General features: G+C 34.4%; 1 protein-coding gene across 4 annotated transcripts in view; it reads right to left on the minus strand.

Moving 5' to 3' along the window:
* Positions 1 to 608: 608 nt before the first annotated feature.
* SYCP1 (synaptonemal complex protein 1) overlaps positions 609 to 14010 on the minus strand; it is a 149333-nt gene continuing 135931 nt past the window's right edge. For 3 of the 4 annotated variants that reach the window (XM_047726413.1, XM_047726409.1, XM_047726410.1), the window contains 4 exons: positions 12501 to 12680; positions 7772 to 7915; positions 1202 to 1291; positions 609 to 1080 (listed from right to left, as the gene is read on the minus strand). In XM_047726413.1, the coding sequence (XP_047582369.1) occupies positions 943 to 1080; positions 1202 to 1291; positions 7772 to 7915; positions 12501 to 12680 (552 nt within the window). In that variant the 3' untranslated portion in view covers positions 609 to 942. The remainder of the gene's footprint in view (positions 1081 to 1201; positions 1292 to 7771; positions 7916 to 12500; positions 12681 to 14010) is intronic. The other variant, XM_047726411.1, reaches the window with a different exon arrangement.

The following is a 14010-nucleotide window of genomic DNA, read 5'->3' on the forward strand; positions in this document are numbered from 1 at the left end:
AATGCTTCTTACTAAATAGGAACATTTATGTTGGAGTTTAGAGAATTGAGAAGTTGATGAATGATTAGCCAGAGAAGCTAGCATTACCTCATCTAATACACTATTCTTGTTTATTTTAAAATGTTCGAAAATATATAGCTTTAAATATGAAATATCACACTATCAAGTCTAATAATACTCTAAAAAATACTTGCTCAGGAGACTCATAAATTTTCAGTTAAGATATCAGAAGCTGGAAGTCCCAAAAGCATGTCCAGGTTCACTTATTGTCTATTTCCCTCACTAAAATATAAGCTCTAGAAGAACAGAGGGTTTATTTTTCTGTTCTGTTCATTGTCATATCTCCAGTATCTAGAACTGTATTTGACTCATAGAAGGCACTCAATAAATACTTGTTTAAATTAATGAGTGTTGAATAAATAATGTTAGGAAGCCATACTGGTATAGACTTTTTTCCTACAACTGAAGGGCACTTGTCAATTTTATAAACAGATAAAACTGCTTCAGAACTGTGAAACCTCACCATAATGACGTTAAGATTTAAAAAATAACATTATGATCAGCTGTTCAGATGACCTCACAGAATCAATGAAAAGCATTTATTTGCATCCAAATATTTTAATAATAAAGAATAAAGAGTACATCTCAATGTGTTCCTAACATTCAATAGATAACTTCACAAATTTGAAAAATTAAAACAATTTTTATGAATACAAGAAAGACAAAAACAAAATATAATCATCTTATTATCTGAATAGAATTACAAGGTTTCAGGTAATGTGGTAATTTAGGCCAAAACATAAAAATCATAAAAAACAAATTATGTAAATACAAAAAAGTCTCAATGTCAGAAAATGTTTGGCTCTTCAGAAAATAAAACATCTTTAAATTAATTATAAATCTCATGCTATTAGGCTCCTTAATCACACTGGTTTTCTGAGATTAAACAAATAACTTCTCTGCATCCTTTAGTTTTTTTTTCCTATCCATTTTAGCAATTACAGCCCAACGATCTTCCCGCATTTTCCTTGTAGCTCCGAACTTCAGCGTAGATCCAGGGGTTGCTAGAGATGAAGGGGTCTGAATACAAAATCAAATTAAATCAAATCAAAATATGTTTAATTTAAAAAGATAAAGTCCAGCTTTTGAAATTTGATTTCCGAAGGAAAAATTAAAAACTACCTTAAAAAAAACACACTACCTTTTTTGGTGTTCTGACACAAAGATGAGAAGTTGTTGGATTATTATTCTTGTATAATTTTTTCAATGTCTCTTCCTCTGAAACCATGCTCTTAAAGAAAAATACAAAAAATATAATCTGGGGTCTGTCATCACTAATACTAAAATTTTGTCCATATATCACAGAGAGGAGGAGAAACACAAGGAAGGGAAATGGGGGAAGGGAGAAAGAAAGGAGGTGAAAGACAAGAGAAAGAGGAGAGAAAAAAAGAAGAAAAACTGAAGGCAATGACAAAATAAATAATCTTCCAAACAAGGATAGAGATTTAGATTCTATTAACAATACTGCATTATATGAAATACTAATAACTATATTGTATTATATGAAATACAACATGTATATAAATAGTACTTCTCTACTGATTTCTACTTCAGTTTCAGAGTCTTTATACTACTACTTTTCCTTCCACTTCCCCCCAGCCTACTTACTCAAACTCACACTTTGGCCTTATAATAAGCATGTATAATCCTATAAAAATTATAATGTTATCAACTATCAACTTATGAGTATTGTAATTCCCCCAAATAATAATAGCTAACACTAATTTAGTAATTTATGTTAGGAGCTGTTTTAAGCACTTTGCCTATTTTAATTAATTTTAATCCTCACAATAATTTTATAAAGTAGGTATACTATTATTATCCCCATTTTAAAGGTGAAGAACTGAGACAGAGAAATGTTAAGTACTTTGCCTAAGATTACACAACTAGTTAAGAGGTGGAGCCGGGATTCAAATCCAGATAGGCTGGCTCTAGAAATCCACTCTCTTAATGAATATACTATACAGATTTATTAGTCTGGTGAGCAATCAGTTCACAGTATCTTGTCCTGTTCACTAATGTCACATTTACAGAGGCTTCATGAATAAAAATATTCAAACAGATTTACAGAGAGTTTTATCTGCAACATTCATCTTTTCATGTGCTTGTTGGCCATTTGTATATCCTCTTTGGATAAATGTGTATTCAAGTCCTTTGCCCATTTTTTATCAGGTTATATGGTTTTTATTGTTGAGTTATGGGAGTTCTTTATGTATTCCATTTATCCCTTTTCAGATATATGATTTGGAAATATTTTCTGCCATTCTTGAGCTTGTCTTTTCTCTTAGTAGTGTCCTTTAAAGCACAAAAATTCTTAATTTTGAAGTCAAATTCATCAGTTTTCTCTTTTCTTGCCTGTACTTTTGGTGTCTTACTCATGAGGCCCTTGCTAAATTCGAAGTCATGAAAATGTCCCCAATATTTTCTTCTGTTTCATAGCTATAGCCCTTAAGTTTTGGTTTTTGATCCATTTTGAATCAATTTTTATATGTGGTATAAAAAGTCCAACTTCATTCTTTTGCATGTGGATTTCCAATATCCAGTTCTAACACCATTAGCTGGGGAAAAAAAAAAGTCCTTTCCCCCACTGAGTGGTCTTGGCACTCTTGCCAAAAATTGGCTATGTTTGTGAGAATTTATTTCTGGGCTCCTTTATTCCATTGATCTATAGATCTGCCCTTATCCTACTACGAATCTGTTTAAATTACTAGCTTTGTAGAAAGTTTCAAGGCTGAGAACTGTGAGTCCTCCAGCATTATCCTTCTTTTTCAAAATTATTTTAGCTATTTAGGACCCTTGCAATTCTATATGAATTTGAGTATCAGATTTTCCATTTCTGCCCAAAAGCTGTTGGAATTTTGATTGAGATTGCACTGAATTTGTGGACTGCTTTCAGTAGTACTGACATTTTTTTGTTCAAATAGCCAGCGTATAGGACATCTTCACAGGTTTAAGGCTTCACACCCATAAACACAATTTTTTTTTCTAACTCTTTAGGTCTTCTTTAATTTCCCTCAGCAATGTTTTATAGTTTTCATTGTATTTCAGTATTTCACTTTCTTGGTTATGTTTGTTCCTAAATATTCAATTTGTTTAGATGATAATGGATATGGATAATTTTCTTAATTTTCTTTAATTATCTTTTGGATTAATCATTGTTGGTATATAAAAATATAACCGATGTCATGTGTTTTTATACCCTTCCACATTGCTGAATTCATTTTTAGCTCTAGTAGCCTTCTTGTGGAGTCTTTGTGATTTTCAATTGATAGGATTATGGCATAAGCAAATAGTTTTACCTCATTCTCATTTGTATGCCGGCTTTTTCTCTCCATCTCCCTTTGTTTTTGTCTAATAGCCTAATAGTTCTGGCTAGAACTTCCAGTACAATGTTGACTAGCAGTGGTGAAAGTGGACATCCTTGTCTTGTATTTGTTTTTTTTTTTTAATTTATTTTTCAGAGAGAGACACAGCAAGACCTGAGCTGAAGGCAGACGCTAAATGACTGAGCCACCCAGGTGCCCCTCCCCCCGTCTCATTCTTAATTTAAGGGATAAGTTTTCAATTGAGTAGAATGTTAGCTCCAAGTTTTCCTAAGTATTTTTTATCATGCAGAGGAATTGTTCCTCTATTCCTACCTTTATAAGAGTTTCTATCATGAAAAAAATGTTGGATTTTGTCAAATGCCTTTTCTGTACTAATTGAGATGATCATATGGGATTTTCCCCCCTTCATTCTATTAATGGTGATATACTACACTGATTTTCTTATATTGAACCATTCTGGCATTTCTTGGATAAATCCCACTTGGTCATGGTAAATATAACTTTTTTTTTTTTAAGATTTTATTTATTTATTTGACAGACAGAGGTCACAAGTAGGCAGAGAAGCAGGCAAAGACAGAGAGGGGAAAGCTGTCTCCCTGCTGAGCAGAGAGCCCCATGCGATGTTGGCCTCGATCCCAGGACTCTGGGATCATGACCTGAGCTGAAGGCAGAGGCTTTAACCCACTGAGCCACCCAAGCGCCTGGTGAATACAACTTTTAATATGATGTGAAATTTGACTTGCTAATATTTTGAGGATTTTTACACAGACATTCATAAGGGATAATGGCCTTTAACTTTCTTTTCTAGTAATGTCTTTATCTTACTTTGATATCAAGGTAGTACTGGCCTCATATAATGAGTTATCAAGAGTACCTCCATCAGAAAGGATAAATACCCAACTTTGTATCAACATGAACAGGACTGAAGGAGATTATGCTGAGTGAAATAAGTCAAGCAGAGAGTCAATTATCATTTGGTTTCACTTACTTATGGAGCATAAGGAATAACATGGAAGACATTAGGAGAAGGAAAGGAAAAGTGAATTGGGGGAAATCTGAGGGAGAGACAAACCATGAGAGACTGTGGACTCTGAGAAACACAGAGGGTTTTGAAGGGGAGGAGGATGGGGGGATGGGTGAGTCTGGTGGTGGGGATTGAGGAGGGCACGTTTTGCATGGAGCACTGGGTGTGGTACATAAACAGTGAATCTTGGAACACTGAAAAATAAAATTTAAAAAAAAGTTCTCTCCAATTTTCTGAAGTCTGAGAAGATTGTATCAAACATTTGGGGATATAATCTATCAAGGAAGTCATCTGGTCCAGGACTTTTCTTTGTTGAGAGGTTTTTGATTACTAAGTCAAATTCTTTACTGACTATAGATAGACCAGTTGAGGTTTTCTATTTCTTCTTGGATCAGTTTAATTTGTGCATTTCAGTGGTTTTACCCATTTGTTCATTTCTTCTAAGGTATAGAATTGTTAGCATATATTCACAGTATTTTTTATCTCTAATTAGTAATAATAAACCCACTTTTCATTTCTGATTCTATTTATATCTTGTTAGTCTAGCTAAAGATTTGTCAATTTTTTTAATCTGAAAAGATTTCTATTTGAAAAAATACATAAATTTTGGTTTTGTTGATTTTCTCTATTTTTTTCTATTCTCTAATTTATCTCCCCTTGAATCTTCATTTTCTCCTTCCTCCTGCTAGTTTTGGGTTTGGTTTGCTCTTCTTTTTCTAGTTCCATAAAGTGTAAAGTTATTGATTTGAGATCTTTCTTTTTTAATATAGGAATTTGGAGCTATACATTTCCCTCTGAATTTTTGCTATAACACAAGTTTTGGTATACTGTATTTTCATTTTTATTCATATCTAAGTCTTAACTTCCCTTGTGATTTCTTCTTTGATCCACTGGCTGATTAAAAAGTGTGCTAATTTCAGGGCACCTAGGTGGTTCCGTCAGTTAGGCATCTGACTCTTGATTTTGATTCAGGTCATGATCTCAGGGCCCTGGGATGGAGCCCCACATCAGGCTCCGTGCTCAGCAGGGAGTCTGTTTCTCCCTCTTCCTCTGCTCCTCCCTAACCCCATCTCCCCGCCCATTCTTTCCTCCCTCTCTCTCTCTATAATGAATAAATAAAATTTTTAAAAAAGAAACTTATTTATGTGAATCTTATAACTGAATATGTCTGCAAATCAGATTCTTCCCTTTCCCCAAGGTTTGCTATAGTGAGTTAGTTTTGTCTTGCTTTATGCTGTACAAGTTTCTGTGCCAGGGATTAGCCTGGGTAAAAATTTGGGATCTTTTCACATTTTTTTTTTTAGCCTGTCTTTCCATGGGCATGTGCAGTGGTTTTAAATACTCCAGAAATGTGACTGCTCTTGAGGTCCTAATTTTTTTTAATGTCTGATCCTCCAAAGAATAAAAGTGAAAAAAAAAATAAAAAGAAAACAAGTTACAGTTCATTTAAATCCTCTGTAAGACAGCTCCAGCCAGGGAGAATTGAATGGCAGCCAGTTTCTATGCCTGCACAGTGATGAGAAGCAGCAATGATAACAGAACACTCAATCTTGATATTCAGAGAAAAAGTCCTTATTGCTCACCTTGGCTACAGCAAGATATGAGCATTGTTGTCTGCCATAGGACAATGGATTGGATGATAGGTAGCCACTACCATTCTTAAGGATGAAACTGACCAAAAATAACTATAATTTACCAAGTTTCAACGTGGAAGTTGCAAGCATTCAAACAGTCTACAGAGTTCCAAAATAGTTACTTCAGACAGTTTCTGTAAGTACAATTGCTGTCTAGGTAGAAAAATTTGTGGTATTTCCTACTTCACCACCTTCTGTCAGGTCACTCCAGATAATCCATTTTTAAATCTAACTTTTTATAATTATTTGAGTGTTCACCAAAATTTAAATGCAACAATAAGAAAATTACAAAACAGTAACTTCGAGTGATAATTATAATCAAATTAACTGGACTGTGAAATTTATTTTTAGGCAAGTATAAATAACTGTGCATACTCCTAGAATACTGTAGTATGCCTATTGTGTTACAAAGCTGTGATGCTCCTTTTAAAAATGAAATCATGAATCATTCTGAATCTCAGTTAAGAAACTAGCTTAAATTCACACAGCTAGAAAAACGGTATGGATTCCAACCCTGATTGTCTAATTCCAGATCTCACAGTCTTTCTACTAATTCTCCTTACATTTTTATGTATCTGGGCTTCAGTTTGAGCTGGCAGTTATTATGTATAACAACTTACATAGGCTATGGAGCTAAACTGTGTTCAAATTTTGGCTACATGCATTACTAGCTATGTAATCTTGGGCAAGGTACCTATATGACTCAGTTTTCTCATCTGTAAAATGAAAATAACAGCACTGTATATACTTCTAATATGGGATTATTCTAAGAAATACCTATATAATCTTTGCAATGCTGCTTGGTTCACAGTTTTTATCATTAAAATGTTAATCATTATCTATAAAACAAAGAGGCACTTAAGGATTCTATAAGTTAACTTCAATAATTAGGGTTTTAAGACTTCAACTACTCATTATTCCAGAACAAATGAAAATAGAGGGTTCCAAAGCAGCTTCAAAAGCTTGAAGGATCTCAAAAGTTAAAAGTGGCAATAATGAAACAAACTAGCACCTTTAACTGGAATTTTGTAATTAAGAATCTTAGGTATATTGCTTCATTTTGTGTGATGAGGTTTCCTTTTAAATTAAGTGATCTAAATTTATTCTCAATAAATATTATGACAAGAAAATACTGGTAGGTGTGGATACACTCACAGGAGGGAATAACTAGTAATACAAACTGCTAGGGGTAATATCTTCTTTAAACAACTCATCTTTAATACATTAACTCTTTAAGAATGATAAAAATGCTATACTTGTCAACTAATACCTTGAAACAGATTTCAACCAGTAAGTGGTATAAAATTAGGAACAGGTATAATATGCAAAATCAAGAGGGGCCCTAAAATTTGGCCATAGCAAGATTCACCTAACCTTTCTTAAAAAAGAAGGAAAGAAAAAGAAAAGAAAAAGAAAGAAAAGAGAAGAGAAAAGAAGAGTATGTGGTAAAAAACTCCTTTATAACAATCTGCTGGAAAACAAGATAGGTTAAGCATCTCATGTGCCAACTACGTTACATCAAGTATTTGAAAATGCCATGTTTTCTGAAGTTAAATTATTTAAACCCTGTTTCTCCAAAATGCGGCAAAAGCATAGGGTTCTGTGTTATGGAGTTCCATATTTTAGTATTGCAATAGTAGATACTATGTGTATATATTATACATATACATCAAAAATGTGTAAAAATGATAATGTAAACAATAAATACTGATTTGTAGTATTTTTACCAAGAGATCAGTCGTTTCTGAGCTATCCGAATTGATATCAAACTCAAAGACCATTTTTCTCTTTTTATTACTTTCTTCTGTGGGTACATTCTTGCTTTCGCTTTGCTGAATTTTTAGTTTCGTTGGTGTCTTCACAGTATATGCCTATCCAAAAAGGAAAACAACATATTATCTTATCAAAAAACCCTATTCTGTTGGTAACTTAAGTTGAATTTTTTTTTTTAAAGATTTTATTTATTTATTTGACAGAGAGAGATCACAAGCAGGCAGAGAGGCAGGCAGAGAGAGAGGAGGAAGCAGGCTCCCCGCTGAGCAGAGAGCCCGATGTGGGGCTCGATCCCAGGACCCTGAGATCATGACCTGAGCCGAAGGCAGCGGCTTAACCCACTGAGCCACCCAGATGCCCCAAGTTGAATCTTAGTAATCAATAACTCTCCATTATCAGTGGGATGTATATAGAAATTTTTATAAGAATTTCATTCAGATATTTTTGATACAAAAACTTCTAATTTCTTCAAACAATTTATAACAGTAGACTTTTTTTTCCCCCTTCCCTTCAACTTACTGAAGAAAATAATGGCAGGAGAGAGTGGGGAGAGAGATACTCTCTAGCATCAGCAGTCAACAATCTTAAGGAAAGAGGGACTTTAATTTTTCTACCAATAATTAAGATCAAAGAACTGAATGAGCTTTGCTCTTTCTAGAGAAATCCTTACTGATTTATGAGAAAATAGGTATGCTTATATTTTGTTCATAAAGTAATTCACATTAGTCAAGTTTTATAATTTTTTAAAGTATCTTTAAAAAGTTAAGTCAGTGACATCAGCAAAAATGGCAAAGCAAGGTATTCCAAATATCTGCTCTTCCATAAAGCAATAAAAATACTATAAAATGGTCAAAGTCAGCTTTTTGAGAACTCCGGAAATTAACCAAAAGTTTGCCACAAACTGTAGTGCTTATCTTTTTTTAATGGCCGAACGTCTGTAACAACAGCAAGCTTTGTGGGGTTTTTTTTGTTTTGTTTTTAAAGATTTTATTTATTTATTTGACAGAGAGAGATCACAAGTAGACAGAGAGGCAAGCAGAGAGAGAGAGGGAAGCAGGCTTCTTGCTGAGCAGAGAGCCCGATGCGGGACTCGATCCCAGGACCCTGAGATCATGACCTGAGCCAAAGGCAGCGGCTTAACCCACTGAGCCACCCAGGCGCCCCAGCTTTGTGGTTTTTTAACTTTTCTTCATCCCAAATCCCCGCCCTCTATGTTACCCTTAAAAAAATAATATCCCACACTCTTTATCTAGTCTGAGAGCCATTAGCGCAGAACAGAACTGAGAGCTCTTCCAAAGCTTTATTCCCCAAAAGTTGTCATTTTAACTTGTCTAGTGGTTCTCTGAAGGGCCTCACTTACAAGGCTGATTGTATTTAACCTGACTTAGAGCTCATTATTACAAAAACTTTCTTCTTGTGAAGTACAGCATAGCATTTGTCAAAACAATTATAAGCAAGCATTTTAACTTTGCAGCTCTATGAGGCAATGGAGCTGGGCAAATGACAGACTAATGAAACAAGATGAGATCGGGAGGGAGAAAAACCATAAGAGACTCTTAATCTCACAAAACAAACTAAGGGTTGCTGGGGGGAGGGGTGTGTGTGGAGACGGTGGTTGGGTTATGGACATTGGGGAGGGTATGTGCTATGGTGAGTGCTGTGAAGTGTGTAAGCCTGACAATTCACAAACCTGTATCCCTGAGGCAAATAATACATTATATGTTAATAAAAATAATTAAAAAAAGAAAACTTCAAACATGTAGGAAATGAGACATCCATAAGGGCTTTGAAAAGCTGACATTAAGGGCAAAATAAAATAAAATCTAAACTTAACAGTAATGTACCAATGTATGTTTCCTAGTTTTGACAAATATACATGGTAATGTAAGATGTTAACAATGTAGAAAACCAGGTGATAGACATAAAGGAATTCTATGTACTAACTTTGCAACTTTTCTATAAACCTAAAATTATGGTAAAAAAAGATGTTCTTTCTAAAAAAAGTAAGGTCACCACACCTATGAGAATGGCTAAAATCAAAAAGCTATAAAATACCATGTAGTGGCAAGGATGTGGAGCAACTAGACTTCTCATTCACTGCCAGCTAGGATATAAATTTATGTAATGATTTTTTTTGAAAAACATGATTGGCAGTGTGATACAATAAGAAATATTTATTTAGTCTTTGTCCCTAGTTCCTGACACAGAACTTTTAAAACTCATGTAATTTCCTGAGTGATAGGGGTGATCAGAACATCTTTTGATACAATATTCAGTCTTTGTCCCCCAGTAATGTGATAGGAGTCTTTCATTATTCAAAATAAGCTCCTTTCAACTGGACTAAAGTTAACACTAATGAAATAACTGACAGGAAGGGGCTTCTAGATAACTTGAGGATGGTGGCTAGTAACCAGAAAAACCAAGGCTTGATTAGAAGTTTGTAAATCAGCTATACCCTTTAACCAGGATCCTGGGAGAGGAGAGGGGATGGAGATTGAGTTAAACATCAATGACCAATGATGTAATCAGTCATGCTAGGTAATGAAACCTCCATTAAAAACCCCTAACTGATGGGGTTCTGAGAGTTTCCATGGTGGCAAACACAGAGGTACTGGAAGTGTGGCACTCTTGAAGAAGGCATGGAAGTTCTGTACCCCTTCCCTCACACTTTGTCCTATTCATCTTTTCCATCTGGCTGTTCTTGAGTTGTACCCTTTATAATAAACTGGTAATAGTAAGCAAAAGAATCTTCTGAGTTCTAAGAATCATTCGAGCAAATTAGCAAACATGAGGAAGGAGGTTATGAGCACCCCCAACTTAGAGCCAGTTGTTCAGTAGTACAAGGGGCAAACCAGGATTGTAACTAGTGTCTGAAATGAAAGCAGTCTTGTGGGAGTGAGCCCTTAACCTGTGGGGTCTACATTAACTCCAGGTAGTGTCAGAATTTAATCAAGTTGTAAGACAACTAATTGGCGTCTGAAGAATCAGAGAACTGGTATGGTGGGGGGGGATCCCCACATGTTTTGTATCACAGTAAAACAAAACAAAACAAAACAAAAAAAAATGTCAGTCAGTATCTATTAAGATGGAACATAGTATACATAACCCTATAACCCAGCAATTTCATTCCCAAAGACATACCCTACCAAAATGCATACAGGTCAAATACCAGAATTTTTATAGCAAGACTATGCATGAAAGCACAGTCTGGAAACCACCCAAAAGTCAACTAATAATACAATAGATAAACTGTGGTATATCACGCAATGGAATACCATATAGAAATATAAACAGAAAATCTAAAACTTTAAGCAACAATATGGATGAGTCCCACAAACATAATATTAAGTGGAAAAAAGTCAAAATAAAAATGATTCTATTTATGAAAAAATGCAAAAACAGGGAAAAGAGAAAATACAAAAACAGGTACAGCTAATATTGGAGTTGGGACAGTATATGGCCTTGGAGGAGAAGCCAGTGACTAAAAAGGGGGCAGGAAAATCTTCAGAGGTGATAGTAAGATTCTGTGCTTTGATCTGAGTGCTGGTTATAAAGTTATGTTTAGTGTGTAAAGAATCATCAAGTTGCATAATTAATATCTGCATTTTTCTTGCATATATTTCAATATAAAGTTTTTTTAAGTAAGTTTATTCTATATGAAGATCACTTCACACTCTGAATAATATAAATACAACAAAATAATTTTATGTAAAAACCTCTCTAAGCTATGTAGTTTACTAATTTTCATAACTTCCATGGTGTGGATAATATTGCATATGTAGCAGGATGTGAGAGAGACTCTTCCTTTTGCTCTGGAATTGTCAACTGGGGCACAAAGCTGCAGAAAAAAATGCTAGTAACCCATATTCTAAAGAAAGCAACCTATGATTAAAGCCAGATCCTTCTCTAGGGCTTATTAAAAAGTGGTTAAACTGGCCCTACAATCACCAAACACCCCCTTTCTTCCCAGTTATTTTAAGGAAACTGGAAGGGGAAGGCATAAAATTTCAGCATAGAGAGAGGTCAAAATATTTTTTCTTTCAATTTCTAAGGTAAGCAGACAACTCTTAACAGTAGTCTAACAAAAAATAGGGGTGCCTTCAAGAAGGATTGGCATCTCATTCCCTTGCTAGATATAAACTTAGGAAGAGATTTTATGTCTTTGTGTCTGACTGGATAGTTTAGAGTAAAAAGAAATTAGAGAGAGATGGATGGTAGGAGGTGGGGTCAGAAATGTAGCATTCTGTACTGCTATTTAGCATGGAAAGGTTGAATGAATTCCCCATGGATTAAGTGAACATGTGAAAGATAGTAACTGAGCCATATTGCTGTTAGCACCTGACACATTGAGGGCTGACTGCTAAGTAAAAGACTGGCAATAGGATGATGTAAAAGTATACAGCAAAAGGAAATAACTGGGGTGATACTGAAAAATGTTAAGTCAGAATCACATCACCCACATCAGGGAATGCCATCTGGTGAATGACAGAAAATTATGGAATCTGCCCCAAATATCTTTAAGTTGTGGATAATGATATTTTAGAAAAACAACAATTTCATGCTGGTATCACAAAAATTGAATTTGTTTTTTATTTCAATGTGTGATACCAGATATATATGATACCAGAAACTTCTTTTTTAACTAAAAAAATTATGACCTTCTGGGAAATTTTAGCAACCAACCTTTGGTAATGGTGTAGATAAAGTACTTTTGGCAGATGTCCACAAACAGTCTCTTTTATCTTTGGATTTGCCATGGTCAGCTGATGTGAAGTTTCGAGATATATTCTGTGAAGGAGCAGTTTTAGAATCAAATTTCCAATAATGAGTTTCAGGTGTTTCCAGTAAAAGTGTCTGTATTTTCTATATTGAACAACAAAAGGGAATAAAATCATCACTACATGTCATTTTAAAGTGCAGCAATTAGTAAAAATAACACTGGAATAAAGTAGAATTTATCCTCAAATTTACTATTAATTGGGTAACTTTGAATAAATTATCCTTATTTTGTCACTTTATATTCCCATTGAAGATGAAAATGCTATCTGCCTGTCTTCACAGAGCTGCTATGAAAAGAAATAAAATGTCTCAACTCTTTAAATGACCAAAAGTTGAGGATTTGCTGAAGAAAAAAATCTCTATTCCTGGTGGCAAAGAGCCTTTCTTTGTGGTTCATTACAATAGCCTAAAAGCCACAGGGCAGTTTATTCTCATTTCTATCCATTCTCTTTTATGCTTTCATATTTCAACTCTCTCATCTATAAAAATATCAGCCTTTCCTATCCACGAGCCTTATTCCCCACAAAAAAAAAAAAAAGAAAGAAAAGAAAGAAAGGAATATAGGGAAGAAAAATTACAAAAGTAGAGAACCAGAAAAATTTCCAGGAGGAAAAAAATGACTGTTTTCTTCAATTCTGAATATATATTACAAATTTACTGTAAATACTTAGAATTTATTTCAACTTAATTTCTTCCATTTTCTTTCTCTCTACCTTTATATGTATCTTCCCTTTAGCACCTGACCTATCTTTCTAGTGAAAGTTCATAATAACTGCTTTAGTGGAATTGTGTTAGGTGCTTTCTAATTTTATCACTTTCTTTGATCACCACCATCTTCATGAATACAATCACAGCAATTACAAGAAAAAAATGGAGTTTGTACATGCACACACGCACACATACACACACACAACAGAGCTATTCTCAAAAGTTCAGTGGTTAAATCTGCAGTAAATTTAAGTTAGGAGCATATAGGATGTGGTATTAAGAGGTGACCACATGTGCTATAAAAACACTGGACTGATGGGTGAATAGATAAAGGTACATGTGGTATACACTCACATGGAAGAATATTACACAACTATAAAAAAGGCTGAGATTGTGCCATAACCATGGATGGACCTAGAAGGTATTATACTAAGTGAAATAAATTAGACTGAGAAAGACAAATACCATATGATTTCACTCACACGGAATAAAAAAATGATAAGTGAATAAACAAAAAAGCAGAATCAGACCTATAAATGCACAGAACTGATGGCTGTCAGATATGTTGAGGATGGGCAAAACAGATAAAGGAAAGTGGGAGATACAGTCAGGGAATGAATAAATAATGGGAATAAAAGGCACAGCATAAGGAAAACAGTCAATGATACTGTAATAGCAGTGTAACAGGACAGATGGTAGCTATACT

Source organism: Lutra lutra, chromosome 4, assembly GCF_902655055.1.
Source record: "Lutra lutra chromosome 4, mLutLut1.2, whole genome shotgun sequence".
NCBI classification, from domain to species: Eukaryota; Metazoa; Chordata; class Mammalia; order Carnivora; family Mustelidae; genus Lutra; species Lutra lutra.